We start from the raw sequence: 26,573 nt of genomic DNA, 5'->3' as shown, positions 1-26,573 counted from the left end.
CATGTTATTCCTATATATAGCATTTTGTTTTGTGTACCTAAAGAAAAAAAAAAGAATAATTAGAAACAACTAACGAGTAAAGATTATTCCTGTCTTTTTTTTTTCTGTCTGTTCATTCCTAGCTTTTATTGTTATTTTTCTTTGTTAATTAGAAAAACGAATAGAGAGAGAACAATGAATTTTCTGTGGATAATATTGTGAGTATAACTGAAATGAAACTCTAAATGGAATAATGATTGATTAGGCTTTTAAGTCGTGTCATTAAAAAAAATACGGTTATGACTACTTTAATTCAAAATTAAATGACAATTGGAATGAATAATTAGTAAAAAAAAAAAAAAAAAAAAAATGTTTACAAGCTCTTTAAATCAAAGTTTGATTGTGAGTGGGTGTCTCAATTTTGTCAAGAAATTTCTACTCGAACTAATCTCTTATTGATCCCTTTTTTCTTTCGGAGTTTATAAGAAAAGCAATTATTTAGACTTAAGCCACATATCTTCTAAGTTTATAACAATTAGGAACTTCATAACAAAAAAAGTTAGGTATTTTAGATTGAACAAGGATAAACTTTAGGTTGACCAAGTTGCTTCTGTCTAAAGCAGCTCATTTTAACACGGGAAGGATAATTCTCTAGTTTAGGGAATTTTCTTCTGCTGCTATTTGTCTTTTTTTTTTTCTTTTGAAATTTCTCCAATACATTTGTCCTTTTTAACTACTAGTAGTTACTGTTGTCTAAACTGAAAAATTACTAATATTTTTTTTTTTTTTTTGGCTGTAGCAGTTGTTGTAGTAAATGCTTAACGTGAACACACACATTAAAACATTAAAATTCTAATACAACAGTTAAAATAACAGTAACTATCGATAGTAAGAAAAGGAGAAATCCCATTGCAGAAGTTTCTCTTTTCTTAAACTAGTGTCAAGAGACATGGTTCTTTAATTCCGGTGCTATACGTTTACCTTAGCTTTTGCCACCGGCTCATCTTTCACTCCTACAGCTTTCGCTTTTCTTACAACTTAATTTTAATGCAGCACATAAATTGTTCTTTATATAACACAATTACTAAAGGTGTAGTTGGAGTTAACAATCATTAATCATTGGTGTTACTCCGATACTTGTGTTTGACAAATATGGACATCCATATTAATAAAGAGAAAGCGCCTGTTTACAGAGAACATAGCATTCTTATTTATATTTAGTTTTTGTTTTTACAAAATTGCCTCTGTTTTTTTTCCCCCCTTATTTGTGTCACTCGAGGTAATTTTGTCCATAAAATTACCATTCCTATTACTAATATTAAGAACCAACGAATTTATAAATTAAGAGAGGCCTAAAAAATATATTATTTTGTTAAAATTTCATAATTGAAGAAAACAAATGTTACGTTTTAAAATTTTGGGACGTGCCATGACAAGATCCAATCAAAAGAAAGTAGAAAATAGGTGCTTCTTTTTGTTTCTGTTTTTTTTTTTTTTTTCCTTCTCTCTGTTTCTCGACAAGGGGCAGTGCAATGCAATTTTGATTAATGGGATGGTTTATTTATTGCTCAATACGTGAGAATATATGACAGGATAACTGTCCTATATCATCATAGTTTACATCTTCATTTTCAGCATGTATGTGTGACATTCTTATATTCCTATTTATTATATGCTTTTTATTTTAGGGGTAATTATAGATCAGTCCAACAATGAATACCACTTCGCTGTGCCGTCATCTAACCCCAATAGCTTATACAGAAAGACACACAAATGGGTACACTAATCAATATTCTTCACCATGAATACTACTTGTTGAGCCATACGGAAACTTGTTTCTCATTATTCAAACATTGCAAACTGAATAAGGGAACTAGAGAATTAATCCATATGAACTACTTTCATGTGTATTGACATATAATATACAAATGTTTTGCCATTAGTGCTAGATATGCACTGCCATTCATATGTAAGAGAGAGAGAGACCAATCCTTTTTCATTACGCAATCTTATGAGCTAATATTTTTAGCCGCCATTGAACAGGGATAATGGGAGAAAGATTGATTAGCTGATCAGTCAAAACTGTCCCTCGTATTAAGCAACATGAGTTACAAATTGAAAAGCGGTGAACTGTTAATTTAATTGCTTTCTAGTTCCCTGTGTAAATTAGGCACTTGAGTTTTGCATCAGTTGATATTTCCATTTTCCACGTACGCCGCTCTTCTTAGTCGTAGGAATATAAAACCCTTCGCTTTTCAGAGCCGGTGCATGAGAAAGCGTCAACCGCAATCACCACCAAGGCAAGGAGATTCGTGAATGCTCATCGCTCCGAGGCATTGGAGACATTTTCATGACAACAAGATTCTGGCAGCCTGAAGCTTAAGCAAAACATTGCCTGAACAACAAAAGTCGGAGAAGGACATTACGCATCCAAGCATGCACCGAGGTACGAAAAATTGAGAAAGGAACTAAACAGAGATGGTGTCTAAAAAAATGGTGCTGTACCTTGTTTGGAGCAACATCCCTGACCCTATGAAATATTGGCTTTTGTATAGAGGCACCCAAGGCAGCCTCCGCTTCCTGCACAGCAGTTGGATCTTAAATTTCGAGTGAAACAAGAAACTATTGTAGAATATTGAGATGATTTCAATCCATAATATGAATAGGTATCATAGATTCATAGGACAAATGTTTTCGAAAAACATGGATAAAAGAGATTGAATGCTACACTTTCCATAAGAGATTTTCTTAAGAAAAGTTTAATGGATTTTCTTCCCCGCCACAGAGAAGGTGAAGAAACTACTAAAGACTTTCATCTCGTAGCGGAACCTTCTTCTTCCCCTTAAAAGATGGTCAACAAACAAGTATATTCACGAGGATCACTTACTGAGAAAATATGTTCTTGGGTTTCATGTGCCCGCATGAAGCAATAGCAGTGAATCCATGGAAGATCTCCCTTCCAATATTTTCTCTGGATTAGACCTCTAAATGCATCTGATGACAAAAACAAAACAAAGATACATATTATACTTAATTTCCTTATACTTCAAGATGGTGAAAAATAAAATTAAGGATAGAAATTGAATAATCTAGAAGATGAAAGATAAACCATGTCGAAAGAACAGTCTGTACCTAAAAATTGAAGAGCAGAAGCAGGTAGATTCATTATGATATGATCAACATGCTCCCAAGTCTTAGTAGCGGCAATCTCAGAGCCTCGCATTTTCTTATTCTTATTTCCTTTTCTCCTACTAGCGGGAGAAGTATTCCCGCGTGCGCTTCCATTCTCTAGAGAGAACATAAGGAAGAGAAAATAAACAAAAATACAGTCAAGTCGTGAATCCAATTTACATTTCCATTTCCCCTGATATCAGGAAAAGAGAGATGGGGGAGCTTTTGAACTCTAGCAATGCAAACGAATGCTTAATCTACGAAACAGCACCCTAGAAATAAATAACAAAAGCATTAGATTCACATATTCGGTGTTAGCCAAATTCCTGTTTGTATGGTCCTGACCTGCTTGACAATCATCTGAAGGTCTTTTGACTGAAGCTACTGATGCATCTCCACTAATACCAGAGCCTTCCATATTCTCCACTTTATTCACAACACCGTTTGGTGGTTCTTTCACCTCAACTGCAGAAAACATTAAAAACTTAGTCAACATCCATAGAAAGAAATTGCACCTTCCAAAAGAAAATGATATATTGATATGAATGTCTTACCAGCTGATTCCATATCCTGATTGGTTATCTTGTCCTGTTGCTGCTCACATGATTTTAGAATAGCGGTGTTGTCGTTCAATTCTATCTCAAGTTTGGGCACTGTCATCATTTGAGAAATGAATTCTCTAGCATCAGTATTGTAAGCGCAAACATAACCATCAACTTTGTTTACTTCGGCATTAATCTTCAGATAACGAATACTATCTGGATTCAAATCATTTGCGTACACAATGCATCCTTTCTGTGCTGCAGGAATGGCGAAAGGACCAATACCGGCAAACATGTCACAAATGACTTCCCCTGCTTGAAATTGAGAAACCAACCTAATGTGTTCATGTTCCAATCTCGAATTCCAATAAACCAAACCATAATCAAGCTTGAAAGTCGATCCGTATTGCTTCACTTCTGTGACCATATTATTCTCCCCAGCTAGAACTTCAAATTTGGGCACACGGAACTCATTTGTAATTGTTCCAACTTTATTAACAACGGTTTTGATTCTTGGATAATTTTTCTGCCAATATAAATAAAATGCTAGGATATAGAACTCATACCAATAGAAAAATTCATATTAAGGTCAGAAGAAGTTGAAACATACATCGTAGATGACTTTTGCAATAACATCCTTGAAGGGAAGTAATTCACCATGTATATTCAAATGGGCAATGTGACCTGCATGAGTACCAAGAATCACTAATTCATCATCAAACATTACACTGGGCTCATTAAAAAGATATAGGAAGAAAATAAATTGGCTGTTCCAAATATACTAAAACAAATGTATAATTGCTCCAATATACTTCAGTAAGTTACATATAAATAGAGGAAAAAAAATAAAAGTTGCTTGTATTTTCCTATAAGATTAAAAATGAAAAGAAAACTATTTGGTTAAATAGAAATTAGGGGAAAAAAAGTAGAAGTGAAGTAAACTCATGATTTGAAACTTACCTATCGTTTCAAAAGATGACGGGACCTCGACTCCAGGAGGCAATATCTGTTTCAAAATATGATCTGAAAACCAAAAGGCAAATATCATCCAGAAATTGATTGTTTATCAAAATACAGGATAAAAGAACCAGAATTGCTTTGTTACTAACCTGCCCCCCAATATGAGTATCCGAGAGTTAATGAATACGGAACTACATCAATCTTGCATAATCCACTCAGTTCGTTGATTGTGTCATTAGGAATATCAGATAAATCTGTCTCGAAACAAAATTTTTTTCATTTGTAAGAGATAAGCTGCAAAAGCCCAATCATGTTAAGGGCTAAAACATTTTCATATATAACTTACTATTCTCTTATGACAAACACAAATCTCAGCAGATTACATACATAGAGGTTTAACAACTTTTTACCAGAATTTTGGACCCTTTCAGACAATATCATGTAACGGTTCTTTTCACATGCTGGGTCTTCAGTAATTGGTTTAACGCGAGGCTTATCAAGCAAATAGCTGAAAGTTCAGTGGCAACAGAATAAATAAAGGCAAATTCATGAACTGAAGCTTAAAAAAATGAAACTTTATTCTAAAATTCAAATAGGTAACATAAATTAAACTGATCTTTGTACAAATATACAGATTACAGAGACTTACCCATTTACTATCTTAGTTGCGACCTTGCAAAGTTCACGAGGTATTCGAAGTGCCAACAATTTCAAATGCACATCGAATTTTCTTTCGTCGAACATTGCACGGATTAGGGATTTTTTTTTTTTTTTTTAGAAGAAAGAAAGTATCAAAAGATACAATTCAGGATGGAAAGAAATCCAACCAAATAATGTCTTTTTCTATCCAAAAGAGCAAGTAAGAATAAATCATGTGATGTTAGGAAAACAACACATAAGATATATTATACTGCCTAGAAGAAGAATAAAGACGTAAAGATCATAAGATCAAGAACCTGTTGAAGATACCATTTCGAACCTGCAAAATATATAAATATTTGAAAAGGTATTAAAAAAAAGGACTAGATTATTGAAATTTTAAGAAAACAAAAGGGATGAACTTATCTTATATTGAGATAGGATTGCAATGCCTTCGGAATGTGAGTTAAGCAAGATGTTAATTAAGATATCGGGATTCATATTCAACCAAATTGAATGCTAAACCGCTGTTAAATTACCATCGTATGTAGAGGATTGCAATATTCAATCAAGGTTGATTTTGATTTTTTTTTTTATGTACTTTATATTTATATTTATTTTTTTATTTCTTTATTTGTGTAAGAGGGGCTAAGGAAGGAAAGCCTTCCTTACTAACCTCTTTTTTATACATAGCAAAGTAAAACACTCTCAGGGAATCAAAACCACTACAAACCAGTAATAAAAATAAAACTAGTTTTGGTAAGATATAATAGAAGTTATTGACTTTTGAAATATAAAAGTAACCAATGAAATGCAGTTATCTTAATATGGAGGAAATTTTTGAAAATGGTTGAGAATGAAATGGAGGGAAAAAATTTTAATTACTATTCAAAAGTAACGGTCTATATTAGCATATATATGTAATCAGGATAATAGTAATAAGATTTAACATTAAAAAGAGATTAAAATATATCTTTTAAAAAATTATGAAGATGAGAAGTAGTAACTCATGAGAATTTTTTTTTTTTTCCTCTTTTTGTTTTTTGAAGGACTTATGAGGAAAGTTAAGTAATCTAGCATTTAGAAAATCATTAACTTTTCTGTTATTTAATGATAAGAACTAAATATAATAATAAGAAATTGTCATCATAATAACTAGATAATATGAGTAAAACTTTACGAAAAGAATATTGAACGCCCATAAGGAAGACTATTTAAACTCTTAGATGAAGAGACTAGTGAAACTCAAGAAGAAAGAATATTACACTGACGAAAGAAAATTGTTATGTACAAGAATAATATTAGTTGTAACAAAACAGAGAGAGAAAATCTAAGAGTGAAGTATAACTATGATACAAGACAATGGCATACGTCATGACATATAGACAGACAGCAACATGTGTAGCAGAATGTGAGTCAATTGGAAAAATCAATTAGGTAAAGGGACAAGCATAAAACTTTGGCATAATGCAACAAGTGCAGAAACTAACCGAAAAAAAAAAAAAAAAAAAAAAACCAGATAAACAAGGATAAATACATAATGGATTACAAAGGAAGCTCCAACCAAATCTAGTTACCAAACAAAGAGAGAGGAAAATAATCCTAATCTATACAAATAATCAAAAACCATTCACATAGTGCTTAATACAAACACTTGATCTATAACATATTCAGGTCGGTATCAATACTACTATACTATTATAGTATAGACATAAATTAGTCAAGAAAACATAAAAGAAAGTGTAGAACTTCACTACTTTCTACAGTAACAGGAAGATAATCAATACATCATACTAAAACAATCAAATTATGCAAAGTAGTACCATACTCTAATTGAAATACCCAAAGAAAAAACAAATTCACATAAACAAATTTACTTCTGAATGTCAAAACATATTCTTAAAATAAAGCAAAATATGAGGAAAGCGACGAATATACACACACATACACTTGTAAATCCATTAGATGAGACTCAAACCGAAAGGATCCAATTAGTGATTAAAGGCAAATGCTGCGTTAGAACAGTACAGAAGCAACTTTCAACCAAGGGAGATCGGAGATATCAAACAAGAGTTGAAGACAACTTTCCAGACGGGAGGTTCGTTGAACTCGTCGATTGGAAGGTAAAGTAGCATACATATTTTCCATAAGCAGGCAGAAGAGAAGACAGAATTGATTCGACAGACAGAAAAACCACGACAAAGGTTATAAGAAAACGGTTACAAATGATTCAAATATGAAAGAATTAAGGTTACATAATACACTTAAAAAAGAGAATTTGTTAGATTTCCCAAACAAACATATCGAAAGTTTCAACAAAATCAGAGAGAGAGAGAGAGAGACCTTTTCGGAATAGAGGCAATCGAAGGAACGCAGGGACCAGAATGAGAGCAATGGAAGGTGGCGTTACTTCCTCGGGGGTTTCTTTAAAACTCAGCAGAACTCTACTCCCAATTCTTCCGATTTGGGCGTGAACGGAAACTATTATTCCGAGATCAAAGACGACTGAAACTCAGCAGAACTCTACTCCCAATTCTTCCGATTTGGGCGTGAACGGAAAGTATTATTCCGAGATCAAAGACGACAACTTTACCAGATTCTTAGACGAGAGAGAGCAGCGAAATCGAAGAAGTAGATTTGCTGCTGCTGTATATGTAATGGGAACCTTTGTTGTTGTGTTTCTGAGTTTGGCTGTAAATGTAATGGGAACGAAAAGAAAACGCCCAACCGGAGTAGTTTGCTGCAATGTGGATCGAAAAGAAAACGCTAAACAGGAGTTAAGTGTCATCTATTAACGCAAGAAAATTAATAGAAAAGTGAAAAGAGAATAAAATAAAATTCTAAAAGTTCAAATGGATAACATTAATTTATACAGATTTTGTGCAAATATACACTTACCCGTTTAATATCTTTGTTGCGACCTTGCAAAGCTCGCGAGTGATTCGAAGTGCCAACAATTTCAAATGCACATCGAATTTGCTTTTGTTTTAGGGTTCATGAGCAGAGCATTAGCAATGGCGGACACGGGGAATACCAAACGATTCAAATCCAACGACTTAGATGAATACGTGTTAGATCAACACGGCGTCGTTCTATTTGCTCAATTAGAGAGTGGTTCTTTTTTCTTTTTGAGAGTGTATTCAGTTAGGGAAAATACTCAAATCACCTACGTATTTTGTCAAAATACAATTTTCACCTCTCTTATCATGCAAAATGCCTAAAACATCCTTATATTTGTAGAAACAGCTCCAAAACACCCATAAAGCAGTTAAATTTTTAAGTGCTTGTTTGTTTAAATCATCTGATTTGTTATTTATGATTCAAATCGTAGTTCATAATTTAAATTGATATTTGGTATAAGGTAATTCAAAGACAATTCAAACTATTAACAATAGTTTAAATCCTGAGTATTTAGAATTCACCTCCCCCTAAATTCTAACAATCCTAATTGTTTTCTACAGTGAAAACAATTTTGATTATATTTTTTTTCTCTCTTCAATTTCAAGCTTAAAAATGACATAATTTCTTTGTTTTAATTCTGATTGAGATGATTTTTTTATTGTGTTTATAATGAAGAGAGGAGCAAATCCTCGTACATATTGTATATTTTTAGATGTCATTTATAATGATATTTTATAAGTTTTATTATAGAACTCTAATGACAATTTTTAACACTTTATCCAAACACAGTTATTTATTCTTAATTCAAATTACAATTTATTTGCATATCCAAAACACCGGTTTGAATTACAATTCAGACTCTGTTCATTTTACCGATTCAAGTTTTATTACAGTAAAAAGCTCTCAGAAACAGTTACATCTAACTTTTTTGCTACAGTAAAAAGCTCTCACAAAATCACATCTTAACTCGAATTAAAAACTCGAATAAGCGAACTAAACGGACCCATTGTATATTTTTGGATGTCATTTACAATGAGATTTTATAAGATTTATTATAGAACTCTAATGACAGTTTTCAACACTTTATCCAAACAGAGTTATTTTATTCTTAATTCAAATTACAATTTATTTGCATATCCAAAACACTGGTTCGAATTAAAATTCTCCGTTCATTTCACCGATTCGAGTTTAGAATTCGAGTTTTGCTACAGTAAAATGCTCTTAGAAACAGTCACATCTAGCCTTTTACTACAGTAAAAAAGCTCTCACATAAAATCACATCTCAACTTGAATTAAAAAACTCGAATCAACGAACTAAACGGGCCCAATACACCACAATTCTAATCACTATAACTCAAACCAAATCGACAATTTGAATGTTGAACAAAATAAAGCCTAAAAGTGCCATGATTATCCTTCTTAATATGTATTAAATATTATTTTAGATATGATTTAACTAAAGAGTTATATAAAAAAAATTTAAAAATGCTCAAATAAATATTCTAATTAAAGAAAAACTGCAAATATTTAGAGACTTTTCATCTTTTAAGATTGATTTTATTTAATATTTTAGTTTATTAATGTTTTAAATTGTATTTAATTAAGATTAAGAAGGATAATCTTAGTATTTTAAAAATTTTAAAAACTTCACGAGGTATTTTAGATTTATTTTTATAAATATAAGGGGTGTTTTAGTTATTTACATAATAAAAGAGACGAAAAATAATCTTTGATAACACACATAGGGTGTTTTGGATATTATTCCTCGAGTTATTAAACGAAAGGGTAAAGTTGTCTTTTTATTTAAAAGTCTAATGTGTCAAAGGGTGTTAGAGGAGATGGTGTAGTGACATTGATAATCCCGAATTTATTTTTTCTAGGGTCGGTAATATGGGTTACGACACAATAACATGACTCAAAAATGACGAATTTCACGGGTTAGGGTTGAGAAAAAAGAGGTTCGGGTCAGAATTGAATCGACCTAAAATTGACACGAAAAATACGGGTCAATTTCAGGTTGGAACCCCCTAACCCGAACACGACACGAAACTCGTAAAAAACTAAAAATACATATATTTTTCATTACATATTTTTTATTTTATTATGAACTTGTGATATCATGATAGTTATACTCAAAATCTTATACTATTATTTGCTTAATTTCAATAGATGTTATTGTATTTAGTGTGTTATGAATTTTAAGTTATTTCTAATATGTAAAAAATTAAATAAAAATATATAATTTTTATGTCAATTTTAGATTTACAGATTAATTTCGTATCACATGTCATTTTTATGTCGTGTTAATCCGAAAAATTATAATATCGTATTGTAATTTTTAAAAAATTTTATATCACAAATTATATTTAAATTAACTATAAGTTAAATAAAACGATCAAAATAGGACGCCGACGTTAATTGTCAATCTCTAATTTTTTTTCAAGAGAAGCCGCAATTGAAGAGCAATGCTACCTACAATTCCGACGGGGACAAGTCCCTGTCAGACGCATAATGTGGGCCCCACTAACAGGGTCCATGTGAGTCCATCTTGTGGGACCTACTCATTGTGTTCGGTTAAATTTCTATCCGGCATTTTAGCATTTTCATTGGAAATTTGGATAATTCACGCACACAATATTTGACTCTCTTTCTTCATTTATTAATTTTTTTATTTTTTTAAAAAAATCTTGTTTAATCATAGGGCTTCAATATTGATTTTTTGACTCCAACTGAAAGCACGTCACAGTTGAGCTAATATACGAGGGTCACTCGTTGATTTCGGACTCGTTCACTTCGTAGATTCGACTTTTTAATTTGAATTAAGATGTGATATTTTTTGAGAACTTTTCACTATAACAGAAAAAGTTAATGTGATATTTTCTAAAAATTTTTTACTGTAAAAACCTAAAATTAAAAATTCAAATCGGTAAAATGAACGAAACCTTCACATATCGGTTTGTTCTTTCCTTCGGCGTCAATTTAACAAGCAATAATATGCAGTGGTTGAGAAGCACAAAAGCCAAATTAGATTTTGCTTTCACTGTGTGGACCGTAACCCGCAACTTCGTGAATTAACACATGAATTTAGAATTATAATTTAAAATTATTCTCATTTTATGTATATTTTTTATAAGAAAATGATATTATAAAAAATCACAAATCATGGTACGAATTTATCGCATAATTCATTAGTCATTACTATACCACTTCTTTGTTCTGTTCTTACTATGCCCATCTACGGTTTTTCTTCCTCTTAACGTCGCTGAGAGAAACATATATAACATTATCTCGTGTCAATGTTATAATTTAATACTTTCCCAGAAATTTATTTTCTAATTAAAATTACACTAAATCCAATATAATTATTAACATTTGGTGTAAAACTACCTCATCTTTTTTCAATGGAAAATTAGCCCGTGCTAAATTGTAGTATGTGCTTAAAATTTTAATTTTGCCATTCGAAACTTTAATACTCTACGCTCACTAAAACTTCCTATAGATTAGAACTTTCACTTCCATACAGTTTCTTCGAAACACCGTTTTTTTTTTAATCACTTATCACTTGGCAAAGAAGAGACAAAATCCTTCATGCACTATATTTTCTCCCCACTAAAAAATAAAATTAGGGGAAATTGAAGAGAAAACAATAGAAAGTACGGAAAATTATGCTCATCCAACGCAAGATGATGTATCAATTTACAAAGCTTAGTCATGAGAATGGAACAACAAATTAAAATGGCGTTTTATTTAGCATGTATGACATTGGGGGAAAATATGAAATTTGATGCGTTAAATTTAGATTTTTTACATTTTAGCAGTTTAAATACAAGTCATAATCCTTTGGATTAGAGACGTCTAAGAAACGCAACAAAAGAGAACGCAAATCAGGAATTATCAAAGCCATTCTACAAAGCCAGAGACGATATAACCTGAAGCGACAGCGTCTGAAATTTTCTGTTTCTTTCATTATTTCCATCTCTCTTTCAAGCTAAACTGAATAATAATAATAAAAGACTATGGTTTATGTACATGAATTGGTCACTACTGCCTATCTAGTATCTTCAACAATGTCAAACCAAGGGATTTTGAGATTTCCCATAATAGATCAAAAGAAGCAAATCAAAATTTGGTGACAAAGATGTCTTCTTTCGTTTTTGTGTTAGGACGAGTTCAAGATTCGATACTTCATAGTTGCTTAAATATCTTTGCCTCGTCAATGGGCTCCCAAAACATTCTCTCTCTATCTCTATCTATCTCTATCTCTATCTCTCTCTCCAATTCCATGCCAAAAGAACTCCTGGAAAATGGAAACCGCGAGCAGAAACCGCGCTCTGCGGTTTCCAATCAAAATCAACAAATTGATTCGGAGCTTACAAGCATAGGCTTAGCTAATCGGATATGGAGTGGTCGTGCCAGCAAAGAAGCATCGAAACGCAGCGTCCAAGAATGTAGAACCGAGTCTTCTGCTGCTTCACCATCAGCAAACACCTCTTTCTCAGGCTGGTTTTCCGGCGAGGCCTCGATGACTCCGTGATGTAATAAGAATAAGAATAAGAAGAATTCGCCATCGTAAAAGGAAAAATGTGAAGAAAATATTTGGTGGGGATTTGATAATTATGGAAGAAGGTTGGGAAGATGAGCTTTTAAGAGCTTTGAACAAGCACAGCTTTGATGGGTTTGGGAAGTTTCCTGTTATGTATATATATGGGCTAATCTGTTCATTCAAGTGGCCTGAGGTCAGACATGGTGGTGGCCCACTTTTAAGATTGTTGGAGAAATCAACTTTTGCACGCAAACAAGGACTTTATATACTTTACTACTAAACCTACCGCTCTATTATATTTATTTATTCATTTCCTCACTTTCTGCAGTCAGGGGAAAAGAATTATAAATATAATAGTGACACTTTGGTTATGGATAGAGTTTGGATTCAACTATGCCTCTATTAAGATGTGGGAGTCATTAGCGCCAAATTGACTGTCTAGGCTTTACTTGGAAATGGCAAGAGAAAAGCAGAAAAGGTGTTGATGGCCGAAACCAGTTTGAATTTTGCGGCTTTTAATATCTGAAAAAGGGACTACAATGGTTGTTTCGGCACCAATGCTGATGTGTGTATTGAATGTAAATACGAATAAAGACAATTTGTATTGTTCATCTTTCGAGAAAAGAAACAAGAATTGCATCATAGGAAATTGAATTGTACTTTAGGCATGTTAATGCATTATCAATTTAGTAATATCACTTATATTTAGGTAATCAGAAAACTATTGAAAAAATAACGGCAAAAATTCCGTGAATTATAATGGACAAAAACAAAGGGAGTTACCCTCACCGCGAAAGGTTTCTTGTTGATGTATGAGTTATGAAACTTAAGGGTGCATTTAAAACTCATTCTAAAATAGTTTTATTTTTTGTATAAAAATGTAAATGAAAATATTTTTAATCTCAGATAAAAATTATTTTTGAAAATGTGTTTAATAGTTTTATTAAAAGATTATTTTTAATATAAAAAAATCCATTAATGTCTTCCTTTTTCACTCTCTGTGCTCGAGGGAGGAGAAAACGAAAATAAAAAATAAAAAATGACTAAAAGTCATTTTTCATTTTTTTCTCATTTTACATTAAACTAAAAAATTATTTTTATTTCTGTTTTTATCTTTAATTGTGCTAAATGTCGTTTTAAAATCATTTTCATTTTTTCTTTCTAAAAAAATATTAAAAATAAAAACAATAACAATTCTAAACACAGCATAAGTTTTTCATTTTTTTCTTATTACTTATAAAGGTGTTTAATACAAATTCGATTTTAATCTTATAAAATCATGATAGATTTTACATCCATTGAGATAGAAGAATGAGAAATGCTATGTTACTTTTTTGCCCACTCTCTGACTTCTCAGTTTGTCATGTGTCATCTCACTTTCCCATAAAAGTAAAGCATTATTATAGATTATTATTTATACATTTTATTACAACTTTGCCACTCTTTATCACTCTTTTTATAACTTTTTTTTTCAATAAAAATAAATATTACATAAAAAGTTTTACGTTACATAATATTAGTAAATAATTCTATTCATGCATAAGCCAAATATTACAAGTCCGTGTCCTCCAACAAAGCCATATCTATTAACACTCTATGCAGATCCTTGAAAGCATTCATATCACCAACATTAACGAGGTTCTTATTTTATTTTATTTGTTTACTTTTTTTTTTCCCAAATCTTCATTTTATTTAAAAAAAAGAGGTTATAAAATAATTTATTTATATAAATAATATACGTTGAGCTAGAAATCGGAATAACTCATTAAATGAGAAAATATATGTCTAATATCTGTTCTATTAGAAAAAACGAATAAAGAGGGCTAAAAAGACAAAAAAAAAATTTAAAGAATAGCAAAACAACAATTTTTTAATATTCCATTTAAAAAAAATGCAATATGAAAGAGTGGCATAATTGTAATAAAATGTAAAAATAATGGTCTTTTATACTGCTTTAAAAAGTGAGATGACACATGATAAATTGAGAAGTGAAAGATTGACAAAAAAAAATGAGCAAAAAAGTGACCTTATAATTTATCTGAAAAGGAAAAACTTTTTTCTAATGTTTTAAAAATCAAGAAATGCATAGACCAATTTTCAAATTCACGAGATACGGTGAAAAACTGATTTTAGTAAAATTTGTCAAGAGATAAATAACTACCAAAAGTATGGTAAAAGTAAAACAGAAGAAAAATAGTAAATACATGGATAGAATTAGAAAGGGTAGGGGACAAATGCAATAAAGGAGGTGGAGGTGTAGTGGTGTACAAAATAACAGTCAAAGTTGGTGAAAAAGATGGTGGGCCAAGTTCCAAATCAGATGATGGGGACTTTTGGGAGCAGTTGAATCCGTGTGGGGACAATAGTAGCCTAGTACACCCCCCCGGCTACTCCCAATCGACCTCTTTCCACGTGGCATTTTTGTTCTTATTTTCCCCACGTTTTTCTTTTCTTTTTCTTTTCTTTTCTGTTCGTTTCTTTTCGGTTGGCCTTCTAGGAGGGCGGCCCAACTTCTAATTTATCTTCTCGCGATAACATGAGAATATGGATTTGTTAATGAAGTCCCAGTACCGTCGGTTGCGAGATTTTAGTGATATCGTATCGTGATAAAACAGCGGCAATTTGTGGCCGACTTCTCTAGAATCGTCTTGTCATTATCTCTATAACAAACAATTATAAAATTTACAAAAGTCGGCCGCTCACTCTCGAGAAGCCCACCAAATCTTAAATTAGTGTGGCAGAGAGATTAGAGGCCGTGCATTGTCTCCCTCCTCTCTACGTCCTATAAATTTTTGGAAAATAGTAAAAAATAAGCCGAAAAGCTTAAGAAAGTATGTAAATTAATTTTTAGTTATAAAAATTAATAGGTCATAATTTATTAAGTTATGATTTATAATTAAATAAGTTATGAATAAATTTGTTAAGTTATAGTTAATAGTCAGATAAGTTATGAACAATTAGGGATAATAACTTGTCAAGTTATAATTCATAATCAGACAAGTTATGGATGAAAACAGTAATTTGACCTATTTATTAACTTATGTAAACTATTGACCTATTAATTTTAATTCATCTCAAGTCTGGGTCCAATGAAGAAACACACGCTAAGAGATCATTTATTTTATCGATTTAAATTTTTAATTTTAATTTATTATAATTAAAAATTCTCATAAAAATTATATTTAATTTTTTATATTACAATAAAAGATCTAATATAAAATAACATCCCAACTCGAATCAAAAACTCAAATTAACAAATTGAACGAGACCTTATATTATTCGCAACACGTGCTATATCATTCGCGACTGTTTTAGCAATGCAATTATCACTATGGGCAACTAATAAATAATAAATAGGTATGTCCCATTTGTTTCATAAGTCCGAATCACTATTTAAATTTTTTTAATATAATATTTTCTCTTATAAAATTTAAATTTTTATTTAAATTTTTATATTTAAACTTAGAAACTAAACGAGTCAATTGTGTGTTCATCTATAAACAAATGAACTAGGCAGAGGAAAGTGTGCATCAATCTAGATGAATTATTGTTTAGATAATAGCCATTATTAAGCACCTGCATTTATAAGCAAGTTTCTTCTATTTTTTCAGGTGGTAATATATGTCAAGAAGCTTCTCAGTGTACTCTCCAAAAGTAAGAGGTCCACTTGATGAAATCAGCTGCGTGGGAAGAAAGGAGAAAAAGGCAAGGGGAGGTTATAATTATATAAGCTGCAATAATATCCGCCAATAATTGGATCCTTTAAAGCATCTTTAATACAATATTATAATTAATATGTCAATTATAAATTTAACATGTAAAAAAACTCTCTAATATAATACTATATATTATGTTAAATTTTTTATATGTTATACTTTATGATAAATTACTATTGGTTGAAATATTTACTTTGTGGTAAATTTCTCATATACTTTTGCTAAATTACTATTGTCAAATTTTTCACTAAATATATCATATGAAAAATTTAATATTTGATTACTATCGGTTGAAATGTAAAAGTTTACTTTTACAACTTCTAAAGCTTAATAATTATAAAAAAAAAAAAATAGATTTAACATTTCAAATAGCATCATACATTGAAATAAAAATAAAAATAACATACCATATCATAATTTTTTATACTAAATATATAATTAGTATTAATATTTACATTAAAGACGGTCTAAACATAAACTTTATGTACCTCTTTATGGATATGGACCTCCTCAGGGAAATTAAGTAGTTCATCCCTGCAATACAAGAAAAACCTTAACCATCTAACGTCGTACAAAACTTACGAAAGAAATCCATTTACGGTCGTATTAAAGGGGCAAGATGGTTGGTTTTTGCATAGCACGTGGCTAATCAACTGATGCAGAGATTTCGTATAATAGTTCATTGATTTGTTGAGTCAATAAGAATCGTAGACGAAACTCGTGTAAATCACACAAAAAAAGCTGAGGGGCTCCAACGAGCCCCCATCTACGAGAGATAGGGAGTGGGCCCCACTCCTTAATTCTATGTGGTGATAGCGGCTTGCGAATCATGATGACCACTAGCTCTGCTCTAAATCACAGTAGTTCTCCTATAATGCTATATTCAAAGAACATAAGTGCCATGAAACAGGTGTACACACCAGTCAGGTTGCATAAATAATGCGAAGGTTGACCGTTCCAGACCAGAAGCCTCTTGTCCTTTAGGTGCCTACAGTCGACATAAAACATTATGCTTCACAATTTGCCAATGAGAATTGAACAAAGGCGCTAAATAGAACATTAGTATGTGATCCGACTTTGATTAGCATAATGCCTCAGATTCATTTCTTATCCCAAAGAAAAGTTGTAGAAACGCTAGCTTATTAAGACGTGATAGCACAATCTTGTCTAGTTGATGCGCAGCAAGAGAAAAAGACTGATGACGATCAAAAGCAAGAGAAACACCATGCTTCATGCATGGATCAATATGTAATTGTATATGAACGCATATATTTCTGGACAAAAGTACCCGGACGCAATGAGGTGTTGCACAAAGATAGCCCCTTGAAAGTATTTCGGTAGTTTCACCAATTTGGTATGCTATTTCGTCTTCTCCAAAGACAACCTAAAGAACGTGTAAGGAAAGAAAGTTACTGCAAGAGGCAATGTTTACTGTTTTAAAGCATAACAACCACAATTATGCAGGTAATCCGTGAGAAAGCTCCTTAAGGAGATGGCTGAATGAAAAGCACATAAAAAACGCAGATCAAGATGAGAGAAGGCAAGAGTACACTTCAAACCGTGCCTCATAAGTAGCAATGTACTTGTCCTCTATAAATTTAAATATTCCCCCAGGGTGTCTTCTACTTAAATCAAGAGGTTTGCTGTTACATAAGATACTTTGCAACTAGTGATGTTTAATTAACCATCATTTAATCATCATTTTCTGAAGTTATTATGATACTATTTTCTTTGTAATGAAACCTTACTAGTGATCTAACCAGACAGCACGGCCAGAAGGCCACTTAGTAGAACGAAAGCTAAAACTCATGGAGTAAATTTGATAACCAAAAAGTGACATTTTGAATGATTAGTCGAGTAAAATTTTATCATAATTGCAGCACTTTATTGCCAGAATTTCAAGTTTAAGAAAGTGTACTTTGACAATTTGATCAGTTCGTGTTCTAATATAAAGACCAGCAGCACTATCAGGACAAGGTATTTCTACAGCATCCCTCATGAACATAGCACATGTCAGACCTACATAATGAATTAAGGCATAAATTAGAATAAAGACTACAGTACACAAAAAGTTAAAAATATATGCTATCCATCAGCATACTAAATAATGACCGACAAAGGATGAAATAAAAAGCAATGAACTGGTATATACAAGGAGAAAATGTGATCACCTGTTAGTGAGCCATGGTCTGTGTGCCACCCACACCAGGACGACATGGAGTTGTTATCATTACTGCAAGTCATATTCTAGTAGTCAAACAATTACCCTAGAAGCCAAAATATTATGGTGCCACTTCATTTTCTTCTCTCTCTCTCTCTCAAAAGGAAACGACAGAGGAAAGACTACAACAGAAACAACTCTTTATAACTCATAGAATAAGAGTTTCTACGGGTGACCATGAGAGTTCTTACATCTTAAAATTTCAACAATTGGCAAAGAGGTCAAAATAGTTACAAGACAGAGATTATGAGTGACTACAAGAATTGGAACTTTTAGCTGTCTAAAGAATCAGGTTTTAAATAAGTCTTGATAAAAACAAAAATTTAGTCACCTCTGTTCCGATGGAAAATAATAAAGCAGACGCCCCTTATGACAACGAGAGTGGAGAAGTATCTTCTCAAGGCCTTCATCCTCTCCCATTTTCATCACTTTGGATACTGATAAAAAAAAATTAAAAAAAATTGAAATATAAAAGCAACCAAAAGAAGAAAGAGCAATAAGAAGGCTAGCACAGGAATTTGTTGGGATAGAACTCACAAAAGATATATACTTGATAATATTGAAAAGATGTTAGAAAGCTCAGAAGTATTCTCACTTCCTATAACATGATGATTCAGTAATTGAAGGTTATAATCTTAAAATGGAAAGCCTACTCTGGATAAAAAGCCTGTTTGGTTGGAGGATTCGTTCTCTGATTCGAATCATGATTCATGGTTCGCTACAGTATTTTCTCTCACAAAAAACACACGTAAATCGAAAATAATTCTAATCTCATGGTTTTAATCCATGAACCAAACGGGCTCGACTTTTACCAGCATTGTGGGTCCTGCTTTTAGTTTCCTAGTAAATCTCAGAGTAAAAATGGTATGGTAGTTTCACTTGTTAGGACAAGTACATTTATGGACAGATTCAAATGTTTCAACTTTCAACAGTTGGAAAGGAAAACGAGACCTATGAAAAAGAATTTCAATATTTTCGGTACCACAAGTTAGTGTATATAATATGAATTGAGAACTTACCATATTGGTCACAGTGATGTGCCAACATGAGCCCAACATCATGGATCAACTGGCCAAGAGCTTTAAAGGCTACAAATAGATTTAGTACAATATTATCATGCAAAACAAAAGAAGAAATTTAACAGCTTATCAACCAAGATATTGCATATCAAGAGAAATAATAAAGTAAGACCGCCCAGGAACACATGTCAGGTAACAAAATGAAGGAAACATGATGATTATAAAGTAATCAGGGATAAAAGTATACATGGAGGAACAAGAAAACATGTTCTAAGAAAACATGTTGCATTTTTTTTCTTATTACATGCTGCAGAAAACCACATGCTGCATTCATGTTTTCTTATTACATGAATGCAGCATGTAATAAGAAAACATGTTCTAAGTACTTTTTTTTTTCCTTAGAACTGACACAGTAGTGGATTCATATCTTTAACTTAATAAAAGTCTAGGAGAGTGAAGAGCTGAAAATGCTTTCATGACTGCAGATGAACAGACTTGTACAAAAGTTCATACTGATAATCCTTAAAGGCATCTTGTCACGTCATGCATTCTCAAAATGAACCAGAAAGGTTATCCACCATCTGTTAACATACCTGATTCAAGTTCAGGCAACGCACTATGAGGCCATATATTTGATCCACAATATGATGGATACCTGCAATCCAGATTTTGTGTGAATGAAGCTGCATAACATCATATTTTGATAAAGACTGCCAGTAAGGGCTAAAATAAGCATACTGCAGAAAGAAACAGTCAAAAAGGTAACCAAAAACATACTTTAATTAACGACTTTGGTCATTATGCCCTCATAGTTTACATAGAATATACCTTACACGTAGCAGTGATAAAAAATTGCAATCTCTTTACCTTTGGATTAGAGATGCGTCTGTTGTAGGTCTATCAAATATTGGGTTTGCATAGAAAGAGCCTTTCAGCATATCTGAAAATTAAAAAAGAAAAAGAAAAAAGCAATCAGGTTAAAGAATCAGACACACCGCTCATTTATAAGACTAAACCTTGTCAAAATAAATCAAGGCAAAAATGATACATCATGCTCTACAATATGGAGTAACAAGAATTGGCCTGTGTAGTTTGAATGTAAGAGCTTCAGAGAACTAAAATCCATTTGACTGAATAAACATTCATTAGTATTCTCATCATTTCCTTTCATTTTAGAGAAAAAAGTATCTCATCATTTTATATTGAAAATCTAACTAAATGGGAAGAAATCCATAAACTAAAAGCTTTAGGTCTTTGGTTTGTCTCTATGTACTTCAGATAAAAATATAAAGTCCATGAATATCTTACCAAGCTTCCCCGATTCAAGCTTCTCTTTCCCATGACTCCATCCAAAATTGTACCTACACATGGATGACAGACAAAAATAACATAAATCATTGTAACTCGGTATCATAATCGGTTCGTAGGGCTACAAGAAAGAGATTTAAACAGCTAAAATCTTATTACCTACTATGAGGATCCTCAAGCTCCCTCTTCGCTTCTTCAGGCATGCTAGCTAACCTTATAATAGATAAAAGGGCAAGTGCCCATCAGCGACATTATGTAAGCATTCTTCGCAAGTTCTACATCTTTGAGTTCTCAAATACCATTTCCACATTATACCTTGGAGAAAGGCGTAGGAGATCTCGCCGCAATGAAGAAAATCCCGGAACCTACAAGATAGGTTACAACACGGTTACGCAAAACGAGCACTAATTTACGTTTCCAACATTTTTGTCCAAATTTGAAACAAGGAGAAAAGGGCATGTAAGAAAATAACTAGAACCAAAACTGCATTCTAGTCATGAAATTACCATCCACATAGAACAATTAGGACTGCTAAAAAAGTGTCCATTCAAACGAATAAAAGGAAAAAAAAAAATCCATTACAATGCAGCTTCACTAATATAAAGTCATTACTCACATACTTAAATTTAAGATTCCTTCAAGTTTAAAGCTAATTTAATATCTCCACAACTTCTTTTCATCAGACAATAACACATCAGAAGATATTGTTTCAAAGCCAAAAATCCAATAAGGAATCAAATTCGCCAAAAATACAACGAACTCCAATTAGCACAGCGTTGAAAAATCTGTTAAATATCAAAACGAGATTAAAAGCGAAATTTTCACATACATCTGTTACAGATAGAATTCCTAGACCGCTTGGTCCAAATCCTTCCTCGATCTTAACGGACAAATCCGCGTTCTTGTCCTGCTTCATCCAAACCAACAAAAAAATTAAACAATTGAAGCATCAACCATCAGAAAATGGAAAACGGAACAAATAGTCCAATGTTTGGTCGCCGAGAAAACGGAGGAAAATAAGCGTTTCGAAGATAGCAGAAAAATCACGCTGCTATGCATGCTATAACAAAAAAGGAAAGTCTGAACTCGATAAGGCTTGCAGTTGTTAGCCTTGTTGACTGCGAGTGTTTTTATTTTCTTCGATATTGGACAGATAAAAGGCCGTTCCACCAGCGTTTTTTTTTTTGTCGTTCGTTTTTTTCTCGGCAACCAAACACAGAAAGAAGGATAACCATCATTACCTTGAGCTCTGAGAAGGAAATGGTGACTGTTCTGGTGGTCGGGAAAGCAGTTTGTGACGGGCGAGACATATTCCGCCACGTAATCAGGCGGGAGATTGGACTGTGACGGCGAAGAAGAACCCGCGGGAACGAAGAGGAACTCTGGTCTTGGAATAATTGGAGACGACTGAGAGAAGTGGGAACTTATGCGTGGTTGTCAATTTCAATTTTCAAATATATATATACACAGCGTAGAAAAATAGAGAGAGAAAATCCCCAATAATCCTAAATCAGTGTCATTTTTTCCATTTAAAAGATTGAAATTCTTTTTTGTCGTTTGTGCGAGGAAACAACATGTCGTTTTATGTTAAAGTTTGTTGTAGTTTAAAGTTCTGTAAACATTTAAAACAGATAACGAATGTCGTGTGTAAGATGGATGTTCTCAGTTTGCTTACTATCAAGTTTGACAACGACATACCGCTTTTATGGTTTTTTGTTTAGTTTGACTGTAAAACGACACATCGTTATTTCGCCAGAACTTGCTGTCGTTTATTAGGGAAACGACATTCTGGTTTGTAGTTTGTAAGTCCATTGCTTTTAAAAAATATTTAATTAAAATATTATAAATTTAAAAAATATTAAAATTTATATCAAAATTTAATTAAAATATTATAAATTTAATTCTAACATATTTATTACTTATTATTAAAAAATTTAAAAATTATTTTGACCCATTAAATTATTTATTCTAAATACTTGCTAAAAAGTGACGGCTTTTCTTGCTCATCTTCTACTTCCGCCGCTAAAAAAGCAAAAGGAAAAGCTCAATTTTTTATGACAACATTGCCGTCTAAAAATGAAACCGACATGTCGTTTACCATCTAGAAATTTACCAAATTTGGAAAATCTTTTTCCGCCATTAAAACGACATACCATTTCTCACACGAACTCAACAAAAACGGGTCGTTTGTCTTCATCCTGTCCGTTTCGTTTCCCATGGCAGTTCACATGGCCTGCAACAATCTTCATCTCCTTCACCAAATCCGCCACTCAACCGCCGTCTCCACAGCTTCTCACGCCTTCCCCAGCACTTTCACGACGTCGTTTTCTCTCCGCTCTGCTCAAATTCTTGCAACGACATCCCATTCTCGCCCGATATCAGTATCAACCAGCGGTGGAACCATCACTTGGGATGACGTCGTTCGAATCTCCGAACCGGAAAGCGTTTTGGACGACCCTTCCGACCTCAAAGGATACTTCGACAAGATCAAAATCTGCAATCGCGGATCAGTAAGATACGCACCATTTATTTTCTCACATTTTCTCACGTTTTCTCAGCTTCCAAACATAGCCTAGCGTCTTCCTTTTGACCAACGGTTTCAGGAAAAGAAACACGAGTTCATTCCGTTTGTAATTCAGGACCAAATCGTCGGATATATTCACAATCGGTAAGTTAAAAAGAAAGAACTTTTCTTTTTGGTTAAGGAATTGGATTTCATAGATTATGCATAAGTTTGGTCTCTTGAATTGTTGTTAGTTTTGCTGAGAATTTGAGGGAGTTCCGGAATGTGTTCACTTTCTTGCCGGATAATTCTAATGGCGGCTTCCGAAGCGGCGCTGTGACGTTGCACTCGTCGCTAGGGACACCAGAAGATAGGACCAGAGCAGTGGGAGAAGTAGTTAAAAGTTTAGGGGAAGAATTGATTCCAGGTATTCGGAATGAGGTACTGCCTTGATGAGCTTAGTTGAGTAATTAAATCCAATTTTGTGGTTTGTTTTATGCATAATCTCTATCATTATTGCTCGGTAATTATGTGTTAAAATCCAGAATTCTTATTGAGGTAGTGCTTGATTAATCATGAGCTACCTGAGTTTGTATTTAACTCCCATTTTATGTCTGGTTATGCACAATCTCTATATGTGTTGCAAGTTAACTATATTGTAATCAAACAGTATGCAAATATGATGGAATCCGATGAAAATTTGATAGTTAAAAAAACGCGACTACTAACGGTGTACCCTAATGAAGAATTCCGAGATTGTCAGAATCTCTACATTTGTTGTTTTTCTATGGGATTGAAGCCCTTTGAGCTAAGTTGTTAGTTGAAGTTAGATCATTGTTTCCTTAGCTAACTATTGTTAATGTCAAACAGCTTTACCCTGTGACTTCGTCATTTGGCTCGCCAACATTTTTCTCGTTGGAACGTGCAGCTGCTCCTTATTTTGGAATAAAGGTTTGTTTTGTGGACCATGTATGGCCTTTTTGGAAATTTTGTAGTCTTTTTCTATTTGAGCACTTGAATTTTGACACGACAATGAATGTGTTAAACAATACTTCTTCAATTTGCTTATGTACTTGATATCCTGTTATGATAATAGGCTTATGGAGTTCACATGAATGGTTATGTTGAGAAAGGAGGCGAGAAGTTTCTATGGATAGCGAAGAGAAGTCAAACAAAATCCACTTACCCGGGGATGCTCGATCATCTAGTTGCTGGAGGATTGGTTTGTAACAATCTATCAATTTACTTCCAAGCATTGATAAACGATAAGTCATGTATAAAATTGAAGGAGAATTTTGTGGTAGAGTATTAACATTGTTTTTAACCGTCGGTTTTTAAGTTACAGAACTTGACAAAGATTTAAGGCTGTGGTTGGGTATTTTCCTGAATAACGATACAAGAAAGGAAAAGGCTCATATAGTTTTTTCAGTGCAAAATCTATTATGTACCTAATCTTTATTATGTCTGAAATTTTAAATTCATATTTTAATGACGCAGCCTCATGGGATTGAATGTGGGGAGAACATAATGAAGGAGTGCGAAGAGGAAGCTGGAATACCCAGATCCATTTCGAGTAGGTAGGTTTGTCCTTGTTACCATTGAATGATCAAATCTCTTTGTTGATCATTGAATTCAGCTTTCATATTACTTTTATTGGCTAAGAAGTTGTACCATGAGGAAAGTCCATTTCCTTAGCTGAGAAACTATTTTGTTGCAACCTCTCTCTGTCTTTCTCATGGATTCTGAAATGTTTCTCTTGCAGTACCATACCAGTTGGCGCTATTTCATACATGGACATTGACGGATATAGATACAAAAGAGATGTTTTATTTTGTTATGACCTAAAACTCCCTGTGAGTTTCATACCTAAGAATGAAGGTAGGCATATTTGAACTCGCCCTTTTTCAGTATTTGCAATCAAACATTACCATAAGGCTTTCTCATTTTGCTCAGTAGTCATTTGCTCATAAAGAGTATTATATACTAAGAGCTCTATACATTGCAATGGCTCATCACAAATGTGGCAGATGGCGAGGTGGAAAGTTTTAAGTTGATCCCCGTGGCTCATGTTTCAAATGTTATACGGAGGACATACTTGTTCAAGCCAAATTGCTGTCTCGTAATCATCGATTTTCTGTTTCGGCACGGGTATTTTTCCCTCTTTTTTCTTTTTTTCCAACTTATTCTATTGCGTTAAACTCGTCAGCAGCTATCAATAATATAGCAAAGGACCATCATTGTGATCTGTGTGTGACCATAAACTAACTAGTAATTAGCAAAACCCAAGGGCAAGTTATTTGCTCCCTCCATATTTGTATCCTAGTTCTGAAGGAGCAAAACCCACAATTACTTATGCATTTAAATAGAAGTCTTTTTTTTTTTTTTCCAAACCTTTTTCTTCCGTTAATTGGTATTATTAATTCATGCAGGTATATTCGTCCAGAATGCTTTGGCTACTTGGATTTACTACAAAGTTTGAGGAGTGGAGACTGCTCCTAGTAAATCTTTTATCCTTTGTACTCCCGGACTCCGAAATCTCTGTTGCTCCAACCATACTTTGTGATTTACACGTATGCCTGCACAGCTTAAAGCATAAAACTATTTCCCTGGATTGCCCAGACATTTCAAGTTATTAGCAAAATTCTATTGCTGAAAGCATCGAGAGGACTTAGGAGGGTTGGAAAAATTATTGGAAAAAGGGAACATGCATGTAGAGCAGTCAAATGAATGCGCACAATCGTTCTACTTTGTTCGGTACAAATCAGTTAATTTGACTATATATCATTTCTGAGAGGTGGTTGTTGGTTTTTACCATCTTATTTTATTTCTTTTGATTCATACCACTTTATACCACACGTCATTTATAACTAAATTCCAATCCTTCAATTAATCATGTCTGATTGTTTAGGATAAAATTGTCTTTTTATTCATTGAAAGTGATGTTACAAACGTTGACCCTACAAAAATTCCCTCCAAAAATTCCCTCCCTGCATGGCAAAACCCATTTAATTAGACACAATCATGCTACTATAAGTTATATTTACACCCAAAGAATTCACTAATACCCCCAC

General features: G+C 32.9%; 4 protein-coding genes across 7 annotated transcripts; 1 reads left to right on the top strand and 3 right to left on the bottom strand.

The window, feature by feature from the left end:
• Positions 1-1,868: 1,868 nt before the first annotated feature.
• Positions 1,869-8,356, bottom strand: LOC21403732 (tRNA (guanine(37)-N1)-methyltransferase 2). 2 transcript variants are annotated; one of them, XM_010090567.2, is made up of 13 exons: positions 8,190-8,356; positions 7,635-8,057; positions 5,302-5,631; positions 5,063-5,160; positions 4,802-4,906; positions 4,653-4,715; positions 4,303-4,376; positions 3,705-4,218; positions 3,496-3,615; positions 3,112-3,267; positions 2,867-2,973; positions 2,485-2,559; positions 1,869-2,374 (listed from the first exon to the last, which is right to left on the bottom strand). In XM_010090567.2, exons 3-13 carry the CDS (start codon positions 5,394-5,396, stop codon positions 2,300-2,302), a joined length of 1,482 nt encoding a protein of 493 aa, XP_010088869.1. In that variant the 5' UTR covers positions 5,397-5,631; positions 7,635-8,057; positions 8,190-8,356; the 3' UTR covers positions 1,869-2,299. The 2 variants fall into 2 exon arrangements, with proteins under 2 accessions (XP_010088869.1, XP_024029633.1); XM_024173865.1 differs by having other exon boundaries at positions 7,635-8,031.
• A 3,720-nt stretch (positions 8,357-12,076) lies between these two features.
• Positions 12,077-12,869, bottom strand: LOC112094100. The gene has a single exon (XM_024174209.1). It carries the CDS (start codon positions 12,758-12,760, stop codon positions 12,581-12,583), a length of 180 nt encoding a protein of 59 aa, XP_024029977.1. The 5' UTR covers positions 12,761-12,869; the 3' UTR covers positions 12,077-12,580.
• Positions 12,870-15,491: 2,622 nt separating this feature from the next.
• LOC21403729 lies at positions 15,492-22,414 on the bottom strand. 3 transcript variants are annotated; one of them, XM_024174228.1, is made up of 16 exons: positions 22,241-22,414; positions 21,829-21,906; positions 21,315-21,364; positions 21,159-21,212; positions 21,000-21,052; positions 20,559-20,631; positions 20,285-20,346; positions 19,692-19,760; positions 19,004-19,109; positions 18,623-18,684; positions 18,370-18,470; positions 17,740-17,835; positions 17,372-17,439; positions 16,940-16,985; positions 16,312-16,415; positions 15,492-15,517 (listed from the first exon to the last, which is right to left on the bottom strand). In XM_024174228.1, exons 1-15 carry the CDS (start codon positions 22,307-22,309, stop codon positions 16,335-16,337), a joined length of 1,068 nt encoding a protein of 355 aa, XP_024029996.1. In that variant the 5' UTR covers positions 22,310-22,414; the 3' UTR covers positions 15,492-15,517; positions 16,312-16,334. The 3 variants fall into 3 exon arrangements, with proteins under 3 accessions (XP_024029996.1, XP_010088866.1, XP_024029998.1); XM_010090564.2 differs by lacking the exon at positions 15,492-15,517 and having other exon boundaries at positions 16,254-16,415; XM_024174230.1 differs by lacking the exons at positions 15,492-15,517; positions 22,241-22,414 and having other exon boundaries at positions 16,254-16,415; positions 21,159-21,207; positions 21,829-21,904.
• A 663-nt stretch (positions 22,415-23,077) lies between these two features.
• LOC21403728 (nudix hydrolase 20, chloroplastic) lies at positions 23,078-26,345 on the top strand. The gene is made up of 9 exons (XM_010090563.2): positions 23,078-23,509; positions 23,603-23,667; positions 23,757-23,943; positions 24,373-24,453; positions 24,599-24,724; positions 25,000-25,079; positions 25,265-25,380; positions 25,530-25,650; positions 25,932-26,345. The coding sequence occupies exons 1-9, from the start codon at positions 23,216-23,218 to the stop codon at positions 25,999-26,001; spliced, it is 1,140 nt and encodes a 379-aa protein (XP_010088865.1). The 5' UTR covers positions 23,078-23,215; the 3' UTR covers positions 26,002-26,345.
• Positions 26,346-26,573: the final 228 nt, after the last annotated feature.

This window comes from Morus notabilis, unplaced genomic scaffold, assembly GCF_000414095.1.
Source record: "Morus notabilis unplaced genomic scaffold, ASM41409v2 Scaffold625, whole genome shotgun sequence".
NCBI classification, from domain to species: Eukaryota; Viridiplantae; Streptophyta; class Magnoliopsida; order Rosales; family Moraceae; genus Morus; species Morus notabilis.
This window is presented reverse-complemented; position numbering and strand designations above follow the sequence as displayed.